The sequence below is a fragment of the Schistocerca serialis genome, chromosome 2 (assembly GCF_023864345.2).
Source record: "Schistocerca serialis cubense isolate TAMUIC-IGC-003099 chromosome 2, iqSchSeri2.2, whole genome shotgun sequence".
NCBI lineage: Eukaryota > Metazoa > Arthropoda > Insecta > Orthoptera > Acrididae > Schistocerca > Schistocerca serialis.
The window spans coordinates 226,805,631-226,833,369 of record NC_064639.1 but is presented as its reverse complement, the minus strand read 5'-3'; the positions used below and the strand labels follow the sequence as shown (position 1 = coordinate 226,833,369).

The 27,739-nt window shown below is 42.1% G+C and overlaps 1 protein-coding gene across 2 annotated transcripts in view; it reads right to left on the bottom strand.

The window, feature by feature from the left end:
• Positions 1 to 23,211, bottom strand: part of LOC126456977 (uncharacterized) — a 168,621-nt gene extending 145,410 nt beyond the window's left edge. For both annotated transcript variants that reach the window (XM_050092921.1, XM_050092922.1), the window contains exon 1: positions 23,101 to 23,211. In XM_050092921.1, the coding sequence (XP_049948878.1) occupies positions 23,101 to 23,105 (5 nt within the window). In that variant the 5' untranslated portion in view covers positions 23,106 to 23,211. The remainder of the gene's footprint in view (positions 1 to 23,100) is intronic.
• Positions 23,212 to 27,739: the final 4,528 nt, after the last annotated feature.

Here is a 27,739-nt window from a genome sequence, read left to right as displayed (position 1 = left end):
GACTCTTAAATGTCTTCAAGAAACAACAATGTCAACTAGGTAGCAACTGCACACCGTCCTTTCAGATGTCTAAGCACGTTGTACATCATGAGATCAGAAGTGGATGGTATGTTAGACAGACTAAACATTGTAACTTTATACTGTCCATGGTGTTATCAGTTCATAACAATGTGTGTACATTTTTAGTGACTGTTCAGCTGCAGGTAACAGACACTGACAAACCATTTGTCATCTTTTTTCCTTTATGAGAACCACAGGGCAGGACCGAGGACTCTGCCATTTACTGTCATTGTTTTGCAGCATACTCTCCACTTCCATCTAAATTATCAGTCATTCAGCAAAAGGCACATTAAATGAGCACCCAAATTTATTTTTCTGGGGGTGGGGATGTTCCCCAATGTTCATCACTTGGCGATCTGATCTGTCTCATCTCCACTCCAGGGCTTGAACAAACCCGAAAACTGACACAGAATGGCCAACTCTTACCAGTATTGTTCCTCGGTCACATCAGGGCCTATTGCAAGTTGGATAGCAGATTCCTCTGATGGCAGAGTAGCTGTATTCTCCATTGATGGCAGTGCTGACCTTCCTGGACAGTTTGGCTTTCCCATGCACACAGCCTTGACAACTTGAGGCTGTTCATGGCATTTGGTGACTCAAAGCTCTCCTTGACCACTCAAATAGCTTATAGATCTCTTTCCTGAGGCAGAGTACCTTTTTTCATTCTACTAGGTTTCACAGTTTTAATGAGAGTCCAGACTTGACTAGAACTTGTTTTATTGTTACAATGGGATAAGTGTGTCTTCAATGCTAAATGATCGGCCAGAGCAATTTCGTTGCATGAACTAGCTGCAGTAGCTTTGTCAGTGTGCAGCTCCAATCTTCCACAGTCTATGACTGCTTGAGATGTCTGGAAGAAGCCCCACCCAGTGGCAAGATCATGACAATGTTGTGGGAAAACTACAAATTCAGAATACTGTTTCTGTCATTAATTATCTTATTATCCTCAGAACAGTTGCTGCAGGTGGATGTATTTGCAATCAGCAACTTTTGGCTCAATAGCCTTCAAATCTCTGAACATAGTCTTCTTCAGTTAGCAATAATAATCATACAGTATCATAGATGATGATGTCTCGGATGTGATTAGTTTTTCGTTGATGATGACATCAATGTGATTCTTCAACATCTTGACAATTGTTCCCCACTGAATTTTGTCATCAGCAGCAGCTTTACCTAGCTAGATGGTTGCTATTTTTAGTTTCCTTCACTTTGGCATCTGATGTGAGGGTACAGAATTTAGATAAACTAAGTTCATGATAGACTTGTAAAAATTCATTGTTTACAACTGAGCAGGCATGTCTCCAACTAATTTTATTATAATTTCTATGGCAATTAGCAAGTCCCCAGAGATGTTTGTATGTAGCTGATATCCTATATATGTTCAAATATTTATTTTATATTTTATTATTTGTTTGAGGTACTCCTTAGGCAGCATGTGGCAGATGTTTGTCAGTGGACGTCCCTATGTCACAGCAGGTGCTGCATGGAGCTGCAAATGCCACACGGGTTGTCCAGGAGGGCCTCAGAATATTGCTTGTTATAGATGACAAAGATAATAAAAGCTTTAGTTTCAGTTTCCGCCTAGTCTCTGCCATGTCGTCCACACAAGACACAGCCAGGGCAAAAGCACCAGAGACACAATGATGCTAGCTGGTGCCGGTGCCAAGGGGGGATGCTGAGGATGAAGATGAAGATATAGACTTTGCCTTAGCCAACTGCCGGCCAAGCGCAATCTGCCAATGACCAGACAACAATGGACAGAAGCCTACTCGGAAGATAGAAGAGCAGCTCTCATCCATTTGGTTATAGAGCATCGATCAGAGCTGATAGTGAACTCTTAGAAGTGAACAGACAGTAGTTGTAAATTGCATCTGCTGTGTACTGGTAAGTTTACACACAATTATTTGCACTTAGCCATTGAGGTCTTTTTGTGTGTTGTATTACATGCAGTGTTGCAGACTTCATTATTCTACAAATCACAAAAGTAAAACTTTTTAACTCATTTGTGAGGCTTAAATACTAATTTGTTGGAGTGTTGTAGAACCTTCATTCTCCTATCCTGTCACCTGACCCTGGGGCATAGCTGTGTAATAGTGGCAGGGAGAAATTGGTTTAGTGGTGTACTGCACCAGAAGCCGTTCACGAACTCATAAACTCGGCCTATTGTAACGACAGTGGTAACTCGGCCTCCACAGCAGTAGGGACGAGGCCTTTACAAAACTGGCAATGAGCATTTGCAAAAGTCCCTTCTCAAGACAGATATTTGTAATTATACCCCTAATAAAAGTTAATAGTCATTTGTACTGTTTAAGATTGTTTGGAAGAAAAGAATAATTATTTAAGATTAAAAGTGAAACAATATAAGCCAGAATTGGTGCCACCTTATACTGGAATCTGCGCACAGCAATGTGGAGCATTGGAGAGTAAGCTCAATCCTACTGCAATGATGGGCTTCATACTGAAGGGTGGCTGTAACCCTCTTCTGATGCCTGGCAGATATAGAAATGTCCTGTAGTTTACAGTCTTGTGGTGTAACAGTCACTGAATGCACTTTCCTTTACTTTCAGAAGCAAACAGCAGGCCCAGGACATTCACTGTGGAAAAATACTGGATCTCCAAATGTCAATTTTTCTGGATGACAATCAAATATGCAGGGAGGCTGTCTGCGTTACTGACTGTGAGACCCTTGGTTGCTGTCTGGCAGTTTTAATGTAAGTCCAGGTTTCCATCTCTGGTCTTCACTTTTAATATGGCTTGTACAGATTGACGCTAATGACTTTCAAATCACTCCTATGCTACCTTCTCCCATGTGGGTTCAAAATTTGATGCAGCTACTCCCCATCTTATGGATTCCACAATAACAGATGTTTTAAACCCATGTATTTGACGTATTAGCCATACAAGGTCCTCATAGTCTTCCGCAGCTATACCATCAATAGAACATTCAGAAGATCTTTTCACAACCACTATTCTGATGTGCTGGCACCACTGGATGTCTGCTGTGGTGACATACTTTAACCCTAGGATGGATGGTGTTGAAAATGTTCTCTTTTCATATACCCATCTTCTGGAAGTGACTTTATTTGTTTAAAATTTATTGAGATACTGAAATGTTCTTAAATATTACTACAAGAATATGGTGGGCCTTAGTAATACCTTATCATTTTTTAAATAAAGAACTCTCAGAGTTTATTTTTATCAGTTACAGTCACTCATGTACAACACATGCAAGTAATTGTATTAATGCACTTATAAGTTGCAGTGCTACGTGTCATAAGAATTATTAAGTACAATTCCTTACCTTACAATACCCTTATAGCCCACAATATAGTAATTATAAGCTATATTTTCACAAACAATTAAGTGTTTTCCATAAAATTCTGCATTTTTCTTAGTTTACAACATTGGCAAACGAGAAGCACAAAGAATGCCACTATGTTCTTTACACATTTTTTACAGTTCATAGATATCATGGTGCCTTTCCTATGTTTGTTACCATATCTGCATCTTTTTCTCTTCACTGGTGCAGCTAATTGGCTCAGCGATAAGAAATCTTCTTGCACACCACATTTGTTTGTGGCATCAGCTGTTTTCTTTGAGAGATTAGCGATCTGAATTCAGAGCTACATTGGTGGACTTACAATTTCCTCTACTAAATCTCTGGGAACAAATTCTTTCCATCGTATCTTCCACTATGGTATGTCAGATGGTGGTCAGAAAATAAAATATCATTTTTCATCACTGCAAGATCCTTCATATTCATCCAAAATTCCAATGGCCATCTCATCGTTTGTTTCTTTGTGGTGTAAGAGCGAACCTTGTGATCCATTTGATCTAATCTACCCTTAGTGGAGTTACAGAACTTTATTATATTCTGGTTTATTCATTGCCTGAGTTTGATTTTGACATCTTTGTAGTGATGCACTGTGCTACTTTGTAGTGATGCAATGTGCTACTAAGAACTACTGTATTTTTTTTTCTTTTTGGCAACATAACTCACAATTGTGACTGCACCTTTATAGGTAAATAATGAGGAATGCATCGCTCTTGAAGTGGACGGTTCTGCCTCATTAGGGATTTCTGGTTTATTTTGTTTGATTGCCCCTGCCACAGTAATTTGCTTCTGAAGCATCTCTTCTGTCGACTGAATACTAGTGATGTTGAGAGTAATGTTTCTGGATGTTTCTCCTTTGCTTTTAGCAAGGGCTTTCACCACATTCAATGCCAGATTTTTGTGAACTTGTTCACGCGGCTTCCTTCCTGTGCACATAATTCCATCTTAAGCACATGCAGATGTAGCATCAGATAACCAAAATATCTTTATGCCATACTTAAAGGGTTTAGTGGATGTATATTGGATAAAGCCGCACCTTCCATGGAATGGGAGTAGCTGATCATCAGCTGTGAGTGAATCATTGGGAATCATTCTGTTCTAAACTTGTCGAGAAACAATTCCAATACACAGCAAACAGCTGCAGACTGAGCTTTACATGTGCACCAGTCATTGAATCTTATTATTCTCCTTATATCCTCAAATCTATTCACTGACAATGAGGCCTTACATGTAGGATTTGCTTTTTCACCCTTGAATAATTATCTTACAGGCATATCCCAGCTCTTCTCAACACCAGCAAGAAGGGAAAAGACCAAGAAAATTCTCCATCTCAACAAGTGAAATGTTTTTCCAAGTTTCACCAGCTAAAGCAGCCATTCTTCTGCCTTTTACATTTGTGCAGTTGGTGACTTCATGTACTATTTTGCTGAAGAGGAAACAGTCCAGGCACCCTTAAGTTTACAAATTTTCAATTCACAAGCTGAATCGACTTCCTTCTTTATGTTATTGTGAGTAGGCGAACAAGAAGTTGAAGGAGGATCTAAATTCCAAATGGCTCCATTGTGATTAATGTAATATGTATTGTCATCTCTGAGTAGCTGATGTAAACCTTCATTTTCAGACTCTGATGAAGTAGTATTATCTGAAGTACTGTAATCTTCCAGAACATTTTGATTCACTATTTTTGTCTTTAAAGATGCTTCCTTCTTTAAAAAATCAGTTTCTTCATACTGAGTGACAAAACTTTCAAAATTAGCTGCGTTTGCACATACTGACTGTTGTTTTTCTTGACAGAGCCATAGCAAAATGTGTGTCACTCGAACCACACCTGATACAAAACGTAACTCACCACAAGAGTGAACCAGAAGCAGCACAGAACAACAATACCGTACAACAATAAAACATGTGACAAGCACTGTCTCTACTACAGTTACTCTTGAATTAAGGGAAGTGCTGTGCTTTACGGATATCCTCTTCCATGCCTTCTGTTAAGTGTGAAACTTTGTTGGCTTCCATCACATTCAATTGACAACTTTACAACACTATATGACTGTTGTCTCCTCCTGGCATTGGCCTCTGTGCTACAGTTCTTCATTTATGTGGCCAGGTTGTTGGATTGTAGCCAAATACCTACTTCATTTCCAGCTGAAATCTGTCCCAACTATTGAACTTTTCCTTATTCTCTGTACCATCCAAGTAAAAGTAGATGTCAATACATGCTGGATGCCAAAAGTGCATCTGACTCATTGATGCTTTTGTATCCATTGGTACCTAGGCAACGCAGATCAGAGAAATCTATTTATTGTACTCAGGATGCTACCCAAGAAGGCAAAGGCTGTGTAACAGCCTTATTGGAGCCACTCTGTTAGTTATGTGACAGATGTGGCGTCTCCACCTGATTATTTCACACAGAACCCAGAACTAAAAATTAATGAAACCAGGGTCATCATCAACAACAATTAACACTTCACACTGAAACCATGTTTACTGCATAAACAAAGAGTTGAAATGTTTATCACTGTAGAATAGCGATATCCATTATTCCATAAATAAGAAAGTCACAGAATCTTCCAGAAATCACAAATTTAAGTCATAAATAATGCATGTGCTGAAACTTCCTGACAGATAAAAACTGTGTACCAGACCAAGACCCGAACTCTGGACCCTTGCCTTTGAAAGGAACGGCATTGGTCCTGAGTTTACGTCTCGGCCTGGCACACAGTTTTAATCTGCTAAGAAGCTTCTCATCAGCACACACTCTCCTGCACAGCAAAATTTCCTTCTGTACTACAGGTACTAGTAATCAAACTGGTAACCTACAGGTCACTAGTCACCAAGGTGGACACTGCACAACCTGTAACAATACAGGGCAGTCACAAATTCTCGATCCGTTTCTAAGAAATCATGGGTGCATCTACATAATGCATAATTATGTGATCATGTGGCACGTTGTTTCATTTAGAGGATAATTGAGAAAAATGCCCACAACAGAAAAATGTGTGGCAGCTGTTAGTGCTTGATTGCACTGTTTATCATATTTGGCGATCCAACAGGATACATACACCCTTCATTTTTGCGGAGGAGACATTTACAGTCCGGAAACATTTACATTTATATGCTGGAGAAATTTCTGGAACCACAGCTTCAGCAAGAAGGCATTGCTAGTGTTCCGACAAAATGGAGCGCCACTTCATTTTGTGCTTGCTATAGGGAAGTATCTAAATTAAAGAGTCACCAGCAGATTGGTACACAGAGGTTCAACAAGACTGTGACCATCATGTTCGCCTCATTTGACACCCTTTAATTTCTTCATGGGGGGAGAGGAGTGGCACGCAAAGTCTAGGGCGTAAAAAAAAGGTAAATGGTATTCAGGATCATAGGGCTGGAATCTGGGATCCAGCATCGGCTATTTCACAGGATATGTTTCAGGACATACTCAGGTCTGCTCTTCAACAATGGGGGCAATGCTTCAAAGTGCACAGCAGCCATGTTGAAGTATGATGAAAGTGTATGCCTAGATTGACAACAAACATACGTGCGTGTTACGTAAATCCATTATTTCTTAGAAATAGATCACGACTATGACTACCCTGTATATTCTAAGTAGTAGTGCAGAGGTTACTTTGTAGGTCTCTGTAACTAACTTTAAGTGATGAACACAGACATAGTATTTTCATATTGTCTGTGCAATGGATCTGTAACTGACAACTATAGTAGGTGGAACCTTAAATGTCTTTTATAAAACTATAACAGCATGATCTACATGGCACTGATAAATTATAGAACATAAGTTCTCAGTGGTTTCAATACAGAGCTTTCAAGTCTTTATTGCTACCATTATGTATTTCGACAGTTACATCATCATAAAAAGAGTCATTTTTACTACCATTATTTCACTAGACTACTATTTATAATTAGCTAGTGCTTATCAAACATTTTCAAATATGATCACTAACAAATGACATGAGACAGTAAAAACCACAGCTTGTAAAATGAATGTAGGAACAGTATTACTTAAAATTTGTTCTGAGTCTGCAATGAAAAATTACTGCAACTTGCAACCAAGGTGTTGTCTCACTAGTTCCTCATTGTTTTGCAAGTCTATTGTTCAGTTGCCAACTGAGCCACAATAACAAAAACCTCTTTATTTCCAAAAAGATATGTCTTGTGGATTCCTTTGTAGAAATAAATATGCTTAACATCAGCTTGACTATATCTTCTGTGATAAGGAAATGAATAGGAACATCACTGATGTCAAGGCAGTACCATTAAACTGCTAATGGTTAGTTTGTTGGGGGGGGGGGGGGGGGGAGAGGGAGGGGGGAGGCAAGAGGGGACCAACAGTGCGGTTTTCAGTCTCATGATCCACAGTGGCAGGAACTAAGGGAGGAACAACACCAATGAGACAGTCCAGCCAATGGGAAAGGAAAACAGGCAAACATAGGAAGACAGGAAAAGTAAAGAAAAGGAGGGGAGGAGGGGGGCGAGAGCAGCGGGCCACACAGAAACTACACACAACATGGCGCTGGCACTACTGCCGACCCACCCTGATACCAACACCATACCATACTAAGGTTGTGCCACAGTGAGGACAACAAGAAGGCACAAGAAAAGGGGGACAAAATGGCACATAAGACCACACAAAACACTGGAAAAGGATGGAGGATCAACAATGCTCAATGCTAATCGAGGGACTTTCCAGAAGGAAATTCCAGTACTTAAATCTGGGAGGACAAATCACTTTTGCAAAGAAAACCAAGGGTGGATGTAAAATGCCAAAGTCATCCGCTAACACCTGTGGCAAGGAGAGTGTATTAGTGCGAAGGACCGAAAGCTGGGGACGGTCCTGCAAACTATGAATCACTGTGAGGGGGGGTGGGGGCACTACAAAGGTGAATGGGGGTGGGGGGGGGGGGGGGGGGGGGGGGAGGGGCGGGGCAGCTCTTTATGGAACATAAGGCTATGGGTCAACCTGGTATGGCCAATACAAAGACAGCAGGGTTGGTAGATTCCCACTTGAGACACGGAAGGAACAATACCACATGGTGGGAGTCCCCTTAATCACACGACGTTTATTAGAAAGGGGGATTTGGGGAGGGGGGGGGGGTGACCCCCCCAAAGAGTCTGCCCACAACTGAGAAAAAGTGGCCACGGAGAACAGGAATGGGTGGCTGCCCTTCCCACCTTCCTTCACCCCCCCCCCCCACCCCCCCCCCCCCCAGCCAGTCGTTATGCGGGATACACAGGTAGCCAGGAACCTAAAGGTAGTCAACCGAACAAGTAGCACAGTCGAGATTGGCAAGAAGCTCATTGATGACAGAGATCAACAGGTGGAGGGAAAAATGCTGGACGATAGCCTGAAGGCCACTCTTTGAGCCCATACATAACAAAACTTGGATGAGGGAGGAGTATTTAATAAAACGTAGGGCCCCGTAAATGGTTATCAATTCAGCAGTAAATTCATCACATGTCACCAAGGAAGAGATAGTGTCCCATGTCAACAGAAGACAACAAGTTTTATCTCACATGCTTAGTGGATTTACAACATTAAATGTGAGGGGTGGGGGGGGGGGGGGGGGTGGGGGGGGGGGAACAATAGATCCCGAAAATGTCATTAAAGGGGATGGAACAAACTACAGAACACCAATGGAGCAATGGAGGCCTGAGGAACTAACCAAGAGCATAGCATAGGAAACCAGGAGCTGGGACCACCAAACTGAAAGCAGAGGTATCCCAGTGTCAAGTAGTTTATCGATAGGGTTAGTGCAAAAGGCACCAGTGGCCAAACAGATATCATGATGGTGGACCGGGTCATAGAGGAGCACTGTGGGAGGAGCAGCTGAGCCAGAAACTTGACAATCATAGTCCAGAAAGAAGAGAACAAAGGCCCAACAAAGGTGAAGAAGAATCTAACAATCTGCGTCCCAAGAGATGTGGGCAAGGAAGTGAAGGACATTGAGTTTATGGAAACAGCCAATCTCCAGATGGTGGGTAAGGGGCAACCTTGGTGTAAATAGAGAGAGGGAGAGAGGGGGGGAGGGAGGGAGGGAGGGAGGGGGGAGAGAGAGGGGGGAAGGGGGAGAGCGAGGGGGAGGGGGAGGGGGAGAGGGAGGGGGAGAGGGAGAGACAGACAAACAGTGTGTGTGTGTGTGTGTGTGTGAGAGAGAGAGAGAGAGAGAGAGAGAGAGAGAGAGAGAGAGAGAGAGAGAGAGAGAGAGAGAGAGAGAGAGAGGGAGAAACTGTCAGATGTTGGACACTGAGGTAGAAAGAACGCGTGATCGGGATGGACTGTTGGATGGTTACAACCCACGATTTAAAGGGAGATAACTGAACACTGTGTGAGTGTGTCCACGTAGAGGTGTGCCAGATGGCACCTGGAAGCTGTTGCTCTGCAGAGGCCACCGAGTGGAAACTAGCCCAGATACAGAGACCATCCACATACAGAACAGAATGATCAACAATCCAACAGAGGCCATGAGTCCACTAACAGTGATAAGGAAAATGACAATATGGAACCCTGTGTGAAACCACTCTCTTGAGTCCATGGAGAGCTGAAAATGGTGCAGAGTTGATGGCATGTTGTAGGCCTTGCAGAGACCAAAGAAAACTGCGACAAGATGGCGGTGTTGATACAAGGCCTGACGAACTGCATTTTCTAACTGAAGCTCATCAATGGGAGACCATCCCTCCCAAAAGCTGCAATGTTAAGGAGGCAAAATGTCCCAAGTTTCAAGGACCCAAACAGCCAATGAGCCAGCATCAGTTCAAATAACTTGCAGGGAGTACTAGTCAAACTGACTGGCCGATAACTTTCAATGGATGATGGATCATTACCAGGCTTAAGGACAGGAACTACAATACTGTCCCTCCATCGAGCAGGGAAAACACCTTGGAGCTTTATACAGTTAAACACCTGGAGGAGGTATTGTTGTTGTTGAGGAGAAGAGGAGGAGGAGGAAGAAGAGGGAAAGGAGATTAGTGTTTAACGTCCTGTCGACAATGAGGTCATTAGCAACAGAGCACAAGCTTGAATTAGGGAAGGACGGAGAAGAAAAGCAGCCATGCCCTTTTGAAGGAACCATTCTGGAATTTGCCTTAAGCGATTTAGGGAAATCGTGGAAAACCTACATCGAGAAGCCGGATGTGAGTTTGAACGGTCATCCCCACAAATGCAAGGCCAGTCGGTGTCATCGGGGAGAACTGAGGTGTTGAAGCAGTTGGTTATGGATGGAATTGGGCCAGGAGCTGAATTGTTGGAAGAGGAGAGGTCCATAAGTAGTTTGCATTCAGCAAAAATTTCATTGTAGGATTCCATCTGATAAGGGGTAAAACTTAAGTGGGAAGCTTGATGCAATCACAAAAAGGGGCACAAGGCATTCAGCGAGAACTGGCCACACAAAAGCCACCCGGGAGGGCAAGGCCGGGGAAGGAAGATGACCGTTCGCAACCTTGGAGGGTGGAAGCTTAGCCCACACCCCTGCCGGAGGGTCAGAAGAAACTAGGGAGGAGACAAAGTGTTTCTAACACAAGCACTTGCTCTGTTTGATTTGTTAACAGGCTTTGGCGTGAAAGCATTTAAAGGTAATAAGACTAGAGGATGACAAGATGCTGCTTAAGGCAAGACCGTGAAGCTCTTCATCCAGCAGCTTTTGGCTCCTTGAGCCACTGGCGAGTGTCTGCTGTGGCATTAGTGGAGACCTTGAGAGAGAGGGTCCCAAAGGACCCCTTCCACACTATAGGAGCCGGAGGAGGCTGTTGCTTTTCTGGCACGGGGTAGGGGACTGATTCCCCTGTGTCGGGGGGAGGGAGGGGGGGGGGGCTTGCTCCGAAGAAGGTGCTTTGGGGGCAACAGAGGAAGAGTTGCCCCAACTACCAAGGGGGCGGATGTATTCTGGTGGACCGGAGGGGCCACTGTTCGCGGCGCAGAGTGAGGAGCCACTGGCACTGGGGAGAGCGATGGTGACGTAGCTGCAGCATATGTCGACATCATCTGAATGGGGTGTAATCTTTCAAATTTATGTTTAGCCTCTGTTAAGTCAACCAGTTCAGGGTCTTGTACTCCATTTTCCACTCCTTTTAGAGTACTGGGCAGTCTGGTGAGCAGGTGGTGTGGTGCTCTCCACAGTTGATGCAAGTGGGAGGAGGTGTACATGGAGTATCTGGGTGCAGTGGATGTCCACAGCCTCAATGTGTGGCGCTGGACGTGCAGTGGGAAGACATGTGTCCAAACTTCCAGCACTTAAAGCACCGCATAGGGGGAGGCTTGTATGGTTTAATGTCACAGCAGTAAACCATCATGTTGACCTTTTCAGGCAATGAATCACCCTCAAAGACCAAGATGAAGACACCGATAGAAACCCTGTTGCCTTTGGGTCTCCTGTAAACGCGCCGGATGAAATGAACACCCCGCCATTCTAAATTGGCGCAGAGCTTGTCGTCAGACTGCAAGAGGAGATCGCGATGGAAAATGATTCCCTGGACCATGTTGAGGCTTTTATGGGAAGTGACGGAACCAGGAATATCACCCAGCTTGTCGCAGGCGAGTAATGCTGGGGGTTGGGCTGGGGGTGCTGTCTGCATCAGGATTGCACCATTTTGCATCTTGATAGCGCTGTCACTTCTCCAAACTTATCCTCAAGGTGTTCAACAAAAAACTGAGGCTTCGTAGGTAGAAAGGAGTCCTCATCAGTTCTGCAAGACTAAAAATCGAGGCGAATATGGCTCTCACCATTCTGTAGCCCTATGTTTCTTTCATGGTGTAGTGAGGGAGGGAAACAGTTTAGGGTCATACCTATTGGCATTTTATTCTATCTTGCGCTTCTTAGAGACCGCTGGTGCCGCGCAGTCACCAGCAAGAGACGACTTAGTCCGCTTTACTGCGGGTCATCCGCCCTGATGCCACCCACTCCGATCAGGGGCTCTCCCCACGGGCGCCACCCAGCCACAGCAAAGGCCAACTGGCATGATGGCAGTTGCCGGGAGTCCTGATGCCCCAGGAAGACAGGCATCTACTTCTTGGTATATGTGGGGAGTTTACAGCTCAGGCATCAGCAGTGTGGTCCCTGTGCTGTCAGGGGGCTACCACCAAATGGGTACATGACAACCCCACCACAACGGACTGGCTAGCGTGCTGGATATTGGGCACAGAGAAATCCAATATTGTTATGGGGGCGAAAGAGCACAGGAGACAATGGAAGAAGATGACATACCCCGGAAAGTGTCCTCGCCCAAATAGTTGAATCACAGGTGGAGATGCAAAGCCATGGCGAGAGATTCAGGAGATGAATCTAAGGGCACTATGGATAACTTGTGCGCCACGTAAGGCATCCTTCCCCATATGGCCCTCACTTCTGTAGAATTTTGAAAGTGGCAGGTCAAACCATAGAATGGGACCTGAACTCATAGGGCAAAAAGTGAAAGACTCCTTTTAGTCGCCTCTTACGCTTAGAGGCAGGAAACCTTGGCCCTATCGTAACCCCCAGTCCTGCAGGGGGTGAAACACTAGTAAGTGTAGCAGTGAGGGGAGAAGAATAGTAGTGTAGGAGAAGCAAGCACAGTGGTTGGGTAGGAGAAGCAAAAGAGATGGAAGAACCCATGGTGGAATGAAGAATAATGAAGAAGTGCAGAAGCAGAATTGAGCCTTCATCGTATGATTATAGATACGAAAGTACAGATGAGAGAAGTGTACCAAGAGTACAGAAGATAGAACAAAAAGAGTGGTGCATGAAAAACAGCAGACTATAATGATGGAGGACGATAGTGAAGTTTCAAAAATTGTCTTATATGGAATGCTTAAAAGTAAGAGGCAGAATGATGATGGACTATGTTTGAATGGCAAATAGAAGTGGCCAAGATATAGAAAGTACTAAGGAACTCAAGATCATGTGGAAGGATTGTTTTCACAAAGTTCTTAAACCCTAATGGATACCTGTACAAGGAGGAAGAAGAGGAGCTCAAACAGAAAAGGATTTATTGTAGTGGAGGGAGAAGGTGGAAGGTTGCAGTTGGGTAGAGGTGCGACGAATGGTTGTAAGGAGGTAAGGCACCAAATTTTGATGAAGTAAGTGTATAGATGGTGAGAGCACCAGGAGATGTGGGCTTACAACGGGCATATTGAGTGATGAAAATTTCGTGGAAAGAAAGAAGAACCACAGAAGACTGGAAGAAAGGAATAGTTGCCCCAGTCTTCAAGAGAAGTAATAGGAAATAGTGTAAAAACTATCAGCGAATCACATCGATGAGCCGCTGAGCAAAATATGAGGAAGTTTTGAAAATGTGAATTTCGACAAAAACAGAAGGTATGATGAGGGAAGACCAACATGGGTTAAAGGTACAAAGATGCACACTACATTTAATTTTCACTGTAAGACAGTTACAGAGACACCACTACGAACACGGAATAGATGTACTTGATGGCCTTTCTGGGGACAGAAAACGCGTATGATACTGTATGCAGTAACAAGGGACGAATGTCCCTGGAGAACGGAGGAATACAAAATTAGACTATATGGAGGATAAGACACATGTACAACAGAGTATGAGCTGTCGAAGAAAGGGGGGGGGGGGAGTGCATTTTCCCCACTGCCCTTCATTGTGGTAATGGATGACAATGAACAGAGTGGCACCATCCTGGAACATAGAAATAATGATAACGAAAGGAAGAGAGAGAAGCAAAATACAAGCTAGTGAGATGAGATTCTTGAGGAATAGTACTAAAGTGACGAGGCACAGGCTACAGAATGATAAGCTCAGGGAATTAGTGAAGGAACAACCATTATAGGATAGGATCAATGAATCAAGACTTAGACAGAAGTAAGATTTCCAGTTTCCTTCGCATGAAAAAATGGTTATTCACAGATGAATTAAGTCTGCACTTGCTTCACGAACAATGAACTAATTAGCAAATACTTTGCTGATACAGAAAATTTTAAGAAAATGCCTGGATTATAAGTAAATTTTCAGTACGTAGAAGAATCTTCTCATATGGCAAAAACCAAGCCAAAGCTCAAGATCTTGAGCTATACAGAACACAGCATATGGTAGGCTGTAACAGAACTGATAACATTTTGGCAAAAGGATCATGGCTAGCAAAAAAATGGTTCAAATGGCTCTGAGCACTATGAGACTTAACAGCTGTGGTCATCAGTCCCCTAGAACTTAGAACTACTTAAACCTAATTAACCTAAGGACATCACACACATCCATGCCCGAGGCAGGATTCGAACCTGCGACCGTAGCAGTCGCACGGTTCCGGACTGCACGCCTAGAACCGCGAGACCACCGCGGCCGGCCCATGGCTAGCACCCATTATTTTCAGGAAAATCCTTAAGAATACTGTTTCCATTCACCACAACATGTAGGTGTGAAAGAGGAGTTTCGACTATGGTAGCAATGAACACAAAAATGAGGAAGTGAATGAACTCTGAACGTTATTTTCATTCCTGAAATTAAAATGAGTGGGAAAAGATTGTAAAGAGCAAGTATTTGCTGGTATCTGATCTTATTCAGGTGTAACAGTGTATGAAAGATTAAGCACCACGGCCCTAGACATGTTACTTTCCTGGATCAGTTCAGCTGAAAGGGAATTCCAATCTTTGTAGCAGAAGAATCTATTGGGAAAGAAATATTTTTAAAATGTTGGCACCTGTCCATGAGAATTCCAGCTGAGAAGTTTTCTCAGAGAATTATACCTCTGACAAATCTAAGTTTTCTTAATGTTAATAAAGAACCCAATGGCATGTTGAGCAGCAAAATATTGACTTCTGTATCACAGCCTCCAACTGAGCCAGATTTTCAAGAGTTGAACAGTAGCCTCTGAACACCATTTCCAGAACACTTACCACATGATGGTTCCCCCATTAGTTTCAGTGTTCTCCTTACGTTTCTTATCAAAGAAACACCATGCTAACAATATGATGTCAAAATCTTGTCTTTCTTTAGAAGAGAAATTACAATCACCTCTTGCTACGAATCAAGGTAATTACCCCTTGTCACTGAGTGACTGTAGGAGGACACTAGATAACTGTGACAAAATTTCTAGTTGGAGTGATGAATGACAGCCAAGTCTGAATGTAAAAAAAATTAAGTTAATATGGATGAGTAGCAAAAACAATCCCGTAATGTTCGAATACAGCATTAGTAATGAGACACTTAACACAATAATGCCAATTAAATATCAAGGCATACTGCTGCAAAGCAATATGAAATGGGACCAGCATATAAGGATTGTAGGGGGGGGGGGGGGGGGGGTACATGAATAGTCGACTTCAGTTTATTCTGAGAATTTTACGAAAGTGTGATCATCTGTAAAGGAGACCCCCATATAGGACACTAGTGCAACCCATTCTTAAGTACTGCGGGAGAGTCAGGGATCTCACAAAGTCGGATTAAAGGAAGGCATCAAAGCAGTTCAGAGGCAGGCAGCCAGATTTGTTAAGAGAGATGCTTTGGGAACTAAAATGGGAATTCCTGGAGAGAAGGTGAAGTTCTTTTCGAGGAACACTGTTGAGGAAACTTAGAGACCCTGCATTTGAAGTTGACTGCAGAACGATTCTACTGTTGCCAATGTAGATTTCTTGTAAGGACCTTGAAGACAAGGCAAGAGAAACTAAGGCTTGTATAGAAGCATATAGACAGTCATTTTTCCCTCGCTCTATTTGCAAGTGGAACAGGAAAGTAAGTGACCAGTAGTGGTACAAGGTACACTCCTCCATGCACCATAGGGTGGATCGCAGAGTGTGTGTAGACGTAGAAACACTTTGTGATCTGTTGACATTGCATGGCAACGAACCTTATAGACAAAGCTGAGTAGGTTTGGTCACTTACAGTTGTTTGCGGATCACAGTTTAATTGTCTGCATTCTCTCTCTACCCTGATACGGGGGCAACTGAAAACATCATGATCGGCAGAACCTTCCTCTTCACATTCGCAGATTGATGTGTTACTACATTCCACTCAATGCATTTGAAATTTGGAACATGACCTGGTACCCAATACCTTCAGTAGGAAGGAACAATTTGAGCCTACTCCTAATGCTTCGGAATATACTGTTACCTATATACTGCATTGCTTCTAGTATCCCAGTCAGACTGTCATTCATCTAACTTCCAAGCTCTTGTACAAACATTTTTGGACTCCAAGGTCTCTGAGGTGTGCAAAGAGTGCAGGCCACCAAAGACTACCAAATGCCCTGTAACATGCCATGATATCCACTGGACACATCCCAAGTATCAGCAGTAAACCCTCAACAGGTGTAGTACAAAATGCACTGATGAGCCTCAGACATGTGCTTTGCTAAATTCATCGCAGTGTTTTTCTGTAGCTCTCCAGTCGAAGACAAAGCATCCAAACATTGGCAGCGAAGCCCACAAGAGTGTTGAAGATAGCTTCGCGATGTGACTGCACTATGTACTATGGTAATTAGACACCTACAAACAGTGCTCCATTTTATAGCGATTCCCTCATGCCTCAAGGAAGGATTTCTGGTAGGAGAAAGTCTTCCCTTCAGAAATATGTATATGATTTTATGAACATCTATAGTCAGTCTGTTGCCCGTGCACCACTGCTGCATCTGTACAAACACTTCATTCATCTTCAAGTCTCCCAGGGTCCGCGGACACAATTATTAGGATGTCATCTATGTATCTACCCCATCTAACAGATGTAATAGGCGTGCAATACTACAATCCCAGAATGATGGCTCACTTATGGAGCCTTGAGGACAGCCACTGATAATCCTCTTGATTACCTTACTCTGTCCTGCAAGCCACTGGACACTTTGCCCACAACAATGACTGACAACGCTCTTGTACAAACATTTTTGGACTCCGAGGTCTCTGAGGTGTGCAAAGAGTGCAGGCCACCAAAGACTACCAAATGCACCTGCAGTCTCTGTCATTAACACATCTGCATACTTCAAATTTTCTATTACCTGAAAAGCTCTATTAACCGCACTATTAATAGACTTCCCTGTTCTCAATCCATGCCTATACTGGTTCAGACCAAAGAGCTCCATGTGTGTCTGCACCTAGTCACAATGCAGATATTCCTGAACTCTGAGCATACAATGGGACATACCTTCTGCCATGCACCTCTTGGTGGTTTCTAGAGTATGGATATAGAATGACATTTAATAAGCAAATGGATTTATGGCTTTTCACTCTTTATTCTTTTCCTTTTTCATCACTACTGCCCTAGCTGTTTCCCAGTTTGCCAGGACCTATTTATTCGCAATGCCTCATTTAGTAATGCTGTCAAATAAGGCACTATCAGTGGACCTACCACCCACACAAATTCAGGATATATGCCCTACCAGTAATGAGTTCAAAAACTCCAATAGCTCTTCTTGAGTGGAAGGTAACATCAACATCTGATTGTCGTATTCATTACGTAGTTCATGTCATAGCTGTGTGTGTTTATTTAAGCATCTGTTTCTTGTCATCAGAAAGTATTCTGCTGACTCCCTCCATCCAGCAGTCTTTGAGCCATTCTCTCTATGAATTTTGGACATAACAGTAGGTCCATTAAACCTTTCAGTCAATAACTTATACAGTCTTCCGCACATGTCAAACTGCATTTGCCTTTGTAAAAACTACTTCCATTGCAGTCATAATCATAGACCATCTTAACTGGTCTCTATTCATGGAGCCTTGCAGTTAACTCTCATTGGACTAAAGTGCATTGATAAACCACTACTTGATATAACCCTTAACTCAGCATGGAAAGTTCTGGGCTCCATAGGACTGTAACTTGACAGCAGGCCTACAGGAAACTAATGTTATTCAAACAAATCTATGTACAAAATGAGTATTAGTATTTAAAATATGCAATACAGTCAGAGTATGTGGCTTTCTGCTTTGCTTTATTTTTTAGGGCAGTGCTCTCTTACACGTTTTGGTAACAAAACTGTTCATAAACAAATATGTTGAGTCTATATAGTCTTCATAATCACAGGAAGAATATAGTCGCATTCAGTAAAAGTGAACTACAGGTAACCAAACATGAACCCCGATTCATAACAGTTTAATCCAACAAATCATTCCGCTGAGCATTACTTTCGAAAATAACCAAAATTTATGCGCAGAATTGCAAAGGATTATGAAGACAGACTTCTGTGAATACCTTTTGGTCAGATTAGAAACTACATCAAAATTACAACTTCATTAAGTTATACATTGCAGAGGAAATGGATAAAGAGGAATTCTTAGGAGATTAAAATTGCACACTAGATTGTTTCATAGGCTCAACTACACAGATATGACTTTCGACAGAAATAAGTACTCCACATTGTTGTTATGAATGGAAAATCATCAAAGATGTAAAGGTGTGACCAGTGGTTCTATTATTTCTACGGAAATCATTAAGGTAAGTTCTACTAAAAATTTGAAGTGGCAAAATACGTCATTATGGAGCATCAGTAAATTATATATTTAGAATACCGTGTTCAAAACTTAAATTCTACATCAGTGTGGGCATGTCGGGAGGGGTGTCAACTAATTGACCAAATAATTGTTTATTGTTCCACTTTCTGACATACTCTGTCAAGCATTGATACACCAATTTTTCAAAAAGTGTAGTAATATAAATGGATAAAAACGTTCCCTTTATCACATTCATCTGCACCTTGAAAATGTATTTCTTTGTTATATCTGACCAGTGTTTGACATGATGTCAGTGACAGGGAGAAATGGCTGTAGATTATTGGTACATTAACTTAACTTACAGATAATGGGACTAAGCATAATTATTCAGCCAATGCAATGACAAAAGCCATAGAACAAGTTTTGGCAGACATGCCAGTAGCAAAAGCAGCGTTAGCAGCAGTCAAGCAATTTGCTGTTCCTCTAACTACAGTTCTTTATAAAATATCTGGTAAGAGCCCATATGTACGCAGAATAGGACCAACTATTCTAACTCGTGAAGAAGAGAAATTTATAGTACAATGGTTGTCAATGGCAAAACTATAGTATCCAGTCACTGAACAGCAAGTTCTGGACAGTGGCGAACATCTCATGACAGAAATTCAGAGACCTAACTCCTCTTACTAATAACAGGCCGGACAAAATGATATTCTGCTCTTCTGATATGATGTCCTGAACTCACTGAAAGAGTAACACAAAATCCGTCTCTGTGAGAGACATCACAGAAACTCATATTTGTACCTGGCTTCTTGCTGTAACGGTTTATTTAATTACAATTAACCTTCCCGATAACACAAATGATCCAATTTGTTTATTTAACTGCAATGAGGGTGCTTTCTTTCTCCATCCCAAAGGTGACAGGGTTCTGGCGAAGAAAGGTATGGAGATAGTACACTGTCATGAAAAATGATGAAAATACAAATTTAACAGTTTTAGTGACAGCCAATGCAGCTGTCTCACTAGTACCACAAATGACAGGTTTTCAGTATGTGCAAATATCAGGTCATGCTGCTCATAGTACTCCAAAATTGTAGCGTACAGGTCATTCAGAGAGTGGCTGGATGTGTGGTGCCACTTTCTTTCGGTATATAACAAATATGTTTCTCCCATTGCTGGATGAAAATCACTGCAACGCCACAAACTTTTTCACTGATGCCAGGTGACAGTACACATGTCACAGTTTTGTTCTGAAAATATAATAATTCTGTCTTTTGAATTCAACCCATTTGATACCCACTATTTATCTGTCGCTTTTTGTCCATTAAAACTTGGTTAGAATAAATGTTTTAAAAAGTGGCATTGTTCAAACCCAAGGAGCAAACTTAAGAAATAACACTTTGTTCCTGTCCTTGATGAAATACTGAACTCCCTTACAAAAGAAAGGATACAAAATGGATTCTGAGCAAGTGGTCTCTGCCCGTTTAATGCTGACAATGTAAACTTCAATAAGATAGCTCCCAGAGAGCTGACAGTTCCTTCGGTTGTATCATCACAACCCAGAAGTCTTGTGCATAACTCTCAAGATGACTTTAAGTTTATAGAATCAAAAATATCTGAACAGAAAGTGATTTATTCCCAAAATCACTCGAATGACATTGCATCAGTGTGCGATTTGCAGGGGGGGGGGGGATTCCCCCCCCCCCCCCCCTGCAACAGACCATCCCCTCCTCTGGTTTTAGTTTATGCATCCCAACCTGGGATGTTTATTTCCCACGCACTGGAATAAAACTTTACATATAATTTAAATTTGTGGAGCTGAACACTGAAAGTTTTTAATAAGTCTTACTATTAATAAGTTTCAGTTTTCTATCATCAGGATAAGTACAAATGTGCCTCTACTTTTTGAATTCCTCTCATATATCTGTACCCGTATGTAGATGATTTTGTAAATAAGCTTTACCTATAATGCACTTTTAAAGATGTAACAAGGGATGGCTTTTCTGATAGTGCATGCGCGTCAATAGTGAGTTTCGGCATTAACATCTATTTATAAATAGCTGTTTAACCATGCGTAACGCCATGGTCCAAGCTAGTAACATGTATAATTCTACTAACCCCCTAAGACATCCCCCCCCCCCCCCACTGGTAAAAGCACAAATTGCACCCTGCATTGCACGGAATGGTCTACAAGACACTCGACTTTTTTAACTATATACAACTACACACAAGGAAGTTCTACAAGTAGAAGTTCCAAATGATGTTCTAGAAGCACAAAATAATAGGCCTATAGGTGTAGGAACACCATGGGATCCAGTAGCCTTTCATGAAGGTCATCTGGCAGTAACTCAATACACTTCCAGGTCAACATCAAACGATTAGGACTATACTAATGCACTTTCAGGCAACTTACACACCCTCTAGTGAAGGTCATCCTATAAAAATTTCATGCACTTCCATATCAATATCTTGCCAAACTAATTTACAATCACCCTCCAAGCCAGATTCTTGAGAAAGCAAAGAAAAAAAAATCTAAAGGCACAAGAAGATTCCATCAACAGTAACATCTGAGGCATTGCAAATGAGATAGCTAGAATGATGTTGACATATTGAAGGAATCTGAAGAAGCAGCCTGTGAAATGACTGTGTTAGTTACGTTCTGTGGTGGGCAAACACATTTTACTGTGTTCCAATATGTCTGCAGAGTTCTAGTTGTCCTGAAGATTCTATATCTTTTGCTCTCCAATGCAATGCATTCAAAGATTAGGTGTGATGCAGTTTTTTCACCCTTCACAGATCCTACATTTAGGGCCTTCTTCCATTATACCCATTGTGTGAAGGTGTTTTTTGAAACTCACATGACCTGTCATCAGTCCAGTCATTAGTTTGATCTCTTTCCTGTTCAATCCCAGGATTGCAGAGCTTCTTTTAAAACATGGCTTGGGCATTTTTACCTCACCATGATTTTATTTATGGACCTTGGTCCAATATTCTATGTACTGTTTCCTATGCCAGCCCCATAGTTCTAGTTTGATCAAAGCCTTGGTGATTGTCAGGACAGGTTCTGGTCCAATCTGTCAGCTTGTTCATTGCCACAGATCCCTGAGTGGCCAGAGACCTACACTAGGTTTACCCTATTGCTTCCCCCTCGCTCCACCATAGCCATGTGGCAATAAGCCATGATTGCAGTAATTTCAGTTTGGAATACAGACGCCAATTTTCTGAGAGATGATGCCCTCCAGTCTTGGCTATACCCTGTACACCCCTGCCCCTTGGTCTGATTTCAACCCATTGGTGAACCAAACAATGTCTGCCGTATAGTGTCGAACTGTTTTTTTCCCACTGCTCCCTCCTTCCAATTATTATATTGTAGGGCTTGCCGAAGCAGTTGGGAGTTGTTATATAGTCAGCAGGCATTTCCCCAGCCATTCCTATATTTATCTCACTCACTAGTTAGTGTGTGATTCTGGATATCTGAATGAGACCCAGTTTCTGTGAGTTTTAAGTCTGTATGCCCCAGCTGCTGCCTCCATCCTGACCCAAAGGTGTAGGCGAGGCATGTCCAGCATGGCTTCCATTCCAGTGTCATGTGTGCTGCTAATTCCACCTGTTATGGAAGTTGTTACAGACGAAACGTCTGATAATTCGATATTTAACAAAAATTGTTGCATGTCACATTACCAGGTGAACAAACAATTTATAAATCTTCACAATGTTAGATCTGCAGGACTCAAATGTTGTCATTTACAAATGGGTCACAAATATTTCGTAAGTCAATTTCAATAACAAAGCCAAAAGGGACTATCACTGCGAAAAGGAGAGATTTCGACAGGACATGATACACCACTTTAGATGGGAAACAATTCTTCCAACTAATTTCAAAACTTTTTCTTTTGATAATTCTGGAAAATCTACGATCAAGGCATACGACGATATAAAACAATATCGCCTATAGAAAGCGGCTCATAATGGAGCACAGAAACTTATAAACAGGAGTCATTTAAATGTTTATAACAGCAGCATATCACAGATGCGATAACGATCTATTTTTAAAATAGTGATGGAAATTAACCTGAAATTTGAGCAACTGTAGTGACTGTGCTCTGCCCGACGTACCTACCGACTTCAATGATTCTTTGCCGACAGGTGTATCTCATTCAGACTACATCTATTTTAGGTAAACATCCAGCATAAAACCAGTCAGATATTTATGCAGATGCAACTGATGTTTCGAGCAGGATTCACATTCGCCATTCTACTTTCTCACAAAACGTCATACAACGCTTCTACAAAAAATATAATAGGGACACTTATATCGATTATTCAACTTATTTTTATGTTTATACGAACCTCATTTTCTAGACGAAACATACACGTTGGCGCCCAAAGTTCGAATTTTGTCAATATGTCAAAGAAATCCAATCTCTTGACGCGTCGAAGATAATGCATTCAGTCGATAGCATTATTTTCAACTGGTGCAACTAGAGGGCCCCGCAGTCAATCCGGAATGCTGCTAGTTTTGAAACGATGCTGTTCTTTGAACAAAGCCATTCTTTCTTTGATTCTTTCCACGTACGTCTGAAGGACCCCGAAGAATTGCTTCACGACGTCCTTGGTGTGCGCGTTGTACAACAGCACCTTTTTTCCCCGGTTAGTTATAGCTACAGTAGCGTTCCCCTCTAGTTAATTTGACGACAAATGAAGATCACGCTGAGTATTCTCGCGTACGTCATTTCACATTTATTTAACCGTCGTCAGTAGAAACAGCGTATTTAACATGAGCGATAGGCTTGAGGATACTTTGAGGGTGGTCAGTGCTGCAAATGAGTGCAACAGCGAAGTAAAAACAAGAAAACTAAAGATGTCTCTAGCAGCGAAAAGACCAGCGCAAAACATGTAACTAAACTTTTGAGGTACTTGTACGAGTAACATAACGATCTATCTCGAACTTATTTAAACGGTCACGTATTAAAAAGCCCCCTTTACACCGAAGGGTACACGAGCGAACGTTAGGGAATGCGAATTAGCGTTTACCCTAGAGCATACGGAAGAGAAAGCATACGATGTGGTTTCGTTTTGCAGAGCTAAAACGTTGTCGCGGTAAAGTTGCTTAAGCTACATTCAGTACAGTGTGATAGAGTAAAGTAACACTCAACGAAGTTTTAAAAGTGATTAAAAGTCTGAAGTCCAAAATGTCAGCTGGAGTAGATGAGGTGCCAATAATACTAGTAAAGAAAACAACTAATCAAATAGCGAAACCATTGGCGCACATAACCAACTTGCCAATGGCTGAGGGCGTGTTTCCACAGAATCTGAACATTTCTAAAGTCGTTCCCTTGTTGAAAAAGGGTTATAAGCTTAAAATAGAAAACTACAGACCTGTCTCACTTCTACCAACTTTCTCTAAGGTTTTAGAGATACTAATGAAATATAGAGTCAGACATTATCTTAATATCCACAATCTGATAACAACAATCAGCATGGATTTCAAGCTGGGAGAAGTGCCAAAACAGCTGTACTGGAATACACAAAATAAATAATCAATAAATTGGGACAGGGAAAAAGTGTAGTCGGGATAAATCTAGATTTGTCAAAAGCCTTTGACACTGTTAACCACAGCATACGTTTGGAAAAGTTTGAAGCTATAGGTAGCAGAGGACCAGTAAAAAAGTGGTTTGAGTCGTATCTGGAAAAGAGGATGCAGGTGGTTGAAATTACAGCACCAAATATTAACCAAAAAATTAAAATAAGATCAGATTCAAGGGAGGGCACAGTAGGAGTACCCCCAGGAAGTGTATTAGGCCCCTTACTGTTCCTCATTTACATTTATGATATTCATGTGTCAGAGAGAAAAGCTAGAATCATGTTATTTGCTGATGATACTAGTTTAATAGTTAGTGATATGAAGCAGTCATTGCACAGTACTGTGGACCATGTCCTACAAGATATACAAAAATGGTTTAGTGCAGGGCTTCCCAACCTTTTCAGCAGGTGGACCCCTTCTTCAGTCGAAAATCCATGGCGGACCCCTAGTCAGTCAAGAGCACAGTAACTTAAAATTTCAGAGCGAAACTCTTGGGAACTGAAAGCTTCTTAATGCAAGTTCCATGTTCCCAATTATCCCCCCCCCCCCCCACCCCGAAGTATCAACAATCTTTGGTTTAGAGATGAATGAAAACAACTTGAAGGTCAAAAATCGACTTATGAAATAGGTAGTGCACTGACAAAGCAAGTTTAACATTTAATGATGCCTGGGGCCGCATACGTACCAGCGAGTGCTGTGATTGGTCGACAACAAAGCTCGCTCCACGGATGCATAACGGGTTTTAGCGCTTCTACCGCTGTGAGCCGGCGCACAAACGACCCCCGTATTGTTGCAAAACAATCAGAGAAGCCGCATTCTATGGCACTAAACTGTGTATGCTTTCTCACTTACGAACCGCAAAGGCTGCTTGGGAATACGACCTGAAGTAAATGTACACATGTTTTTTACACGAAAAAAAGTGATGAATTTGATTTTCACATTTTTATTCAGTAATTTTACTTATTATTTTACACGATTTGGTGAAGGGTGGCCGCGGACCCCTTAGAAAGAGCCGGCAGACCCCTAAGGGGTCCGCGGACCACACGTTGGGAAGCCCTGGTTTAGTGCAAACAAGCTAACACTGAACGCAAAAAAAAACTAATTATGTGCAAGATGGAAAAATAAGTGAACATGACGACCTAAATGCCACCATGGAGGGCAAGCAACTTGAAAGAGTACAGTGTGCAAAATTCCTGGGTATGCACATTAATGAGAAGATGAACTGGAAGGACCATGTGGTTAGCTTAGCACTAAAACTAAATTCATCATCTTTTGTACTTAGAATAATTTTAAGAGTTTGTAGTAACGACTGTAGCAGATAAGTATATTTTGGCTAATTCCAGTCCATTGCATCCTACGGGATAGTATTTCGGGGAAAAACAAATTGTCGTCTAAACGAGATTTTCAAATTACAAAAACACACTATTCGGATAATGACCCAGAGCCCACCTCAAACACATTGTAGGCCCCTTTTTAAAGTACTGAAAATTTTAACAATTACATCATTATACATTCTGAAATGTCTGTTGGTGATCAAAAGAAATCAGAATAAAATGAAAACTAATACGGACCGTCATAATTATGATGCACGGCAATGTACAGATCTCCACTTACAAGTTGTAACAAGGACCCGAAGTCAGAAACATGCATGTAATCAAGGCATCAAACTTTTTAATGCACTACCAAAACAAATCAAAGAGTTGGAAAATGAGGATAAATTTAAAAGTGTTATAAAGAATCACATGCTTGACAAATGTTATTACAGTGTAAGTGAATTTCTAGGCTCAACTGTATTAGAATGTAAAAAATGACATGCTTGACAAATGTTATTACAGCATAAGTGAATACCTCTGTGCAATTGTATAAGAATATATGTTTAAGTTAATGTGACAAATGAAATTACATCAATGAATATGTCTATCAAGCACATAAGAAGATTAAGATCCACATGATTAGCAAATGTCAGTACAGTATAAGTGAATAGCTCTGCTCAACTGTATAAGAATATATGATATCATAAATGTGACAAACGAAATCACAACATCAAGGAATAGGTCTGTCAAGCACATAAGAAAATGTGTTATAAGAACACTTATTAATTGTATATTGTATTAAACATAAGATAGATTCATATGATTTGCACATAGAAAAAAATTTGTAAAGATATTGACATCTTGGGTTGTCGGGTGTTCTGCCGGATATCAGCGTCGTACTTGCACGATATTTCGGTCACGTAGCTCGTAACCTTCATCAGGTGCGACCTGAGACTGCTCCTCGAGTGGACCTGGTCCAGTATTTATGCCTATGGCCTTCCCCCTCCACCAACGGCTGCAGGCGCTTCCTCTGTGGTGCGCACCCATTCCCTGCGACCTGCTGGAGCGTTGCTGCTCCGTTTTCCGTCCGCTGCGGTTCTAGGTGTTCCCTCTGCGGTCCGCGCCCACCAAACCCGCTCCTGGGGGTTTCATCTACGGTCTGGGGTACCAAGCGTTCCCCCTGCGGTCCGCGCCCGCTCACCACGACCTGTTGGAGCGTTGCCGCTCCGTTTTTCGTCCGCTGCGGCTCTGGATGTTCCCTCTGCGGCCCGCGCCCACCAGTCCCACTTCTGGGTGTTCCATCTTCGGTCTGGTGCGCCTGGCAGTCCGTCAAGGGCTCGTTTTCCATCTCCATGTCTCTGGTTCTTCTGTTTGTGTAGTGTTGCAGCTGGCCCCGTTGCTCCTTTAACAATTCCAGAGCCGGATACCAGGCTCTGCTTAGCTGGTACCCTGTGTCACGGTTATAAGATCGTCAGCCATTTTAATTTCTATCGATTCTCTTATAACACTGTCCCAAAATCTGGGTGTTTGTGCTAGAATCTTGGTATCCTCATACTTCATGGCATGATCTAGTTCTAGACAGTGTTCAACAATGGCTGACTTAGTCACCTGTCTTAATCTAGTGTGCCTCTGATGTTCTTTGCAACTGATCTCCACAGTTCTTGTCGTCTGGCCAATGTAGGACATGCCACATTGACAAGGTATATTGTAAATCCCTGGTTTTCGTAACCCCAGGTCGTCTTTGACACTCCCCAGCAGTCCCCCGATCTTGTTGGATGGACAGAAAACACACTTGATATTGTGTTTACGGAGGATCCTACTGATTCTGGCAGAAATAGAGCCAGCATAGGGCAGATATACCATCTTCTTTGCTTCATGTTGGTCTTCTTCAGGAACCTGTGGTATAGTGGCTGGTTGGAGTGCCCTCTCAATTTGTCTGTCCGTGTATCGATTCTTGGAGAAAACTGTTTTGAGACGTTCTATCTCTATAGGTAGATTCTCTTGGTCTGACAGGGCCCGTGCTCTGTGGACCAAAGTCTTCAGAACCCCATTCTTCTGTGCAGGATGGTGACAGATGCTGGCCTGCAGATAT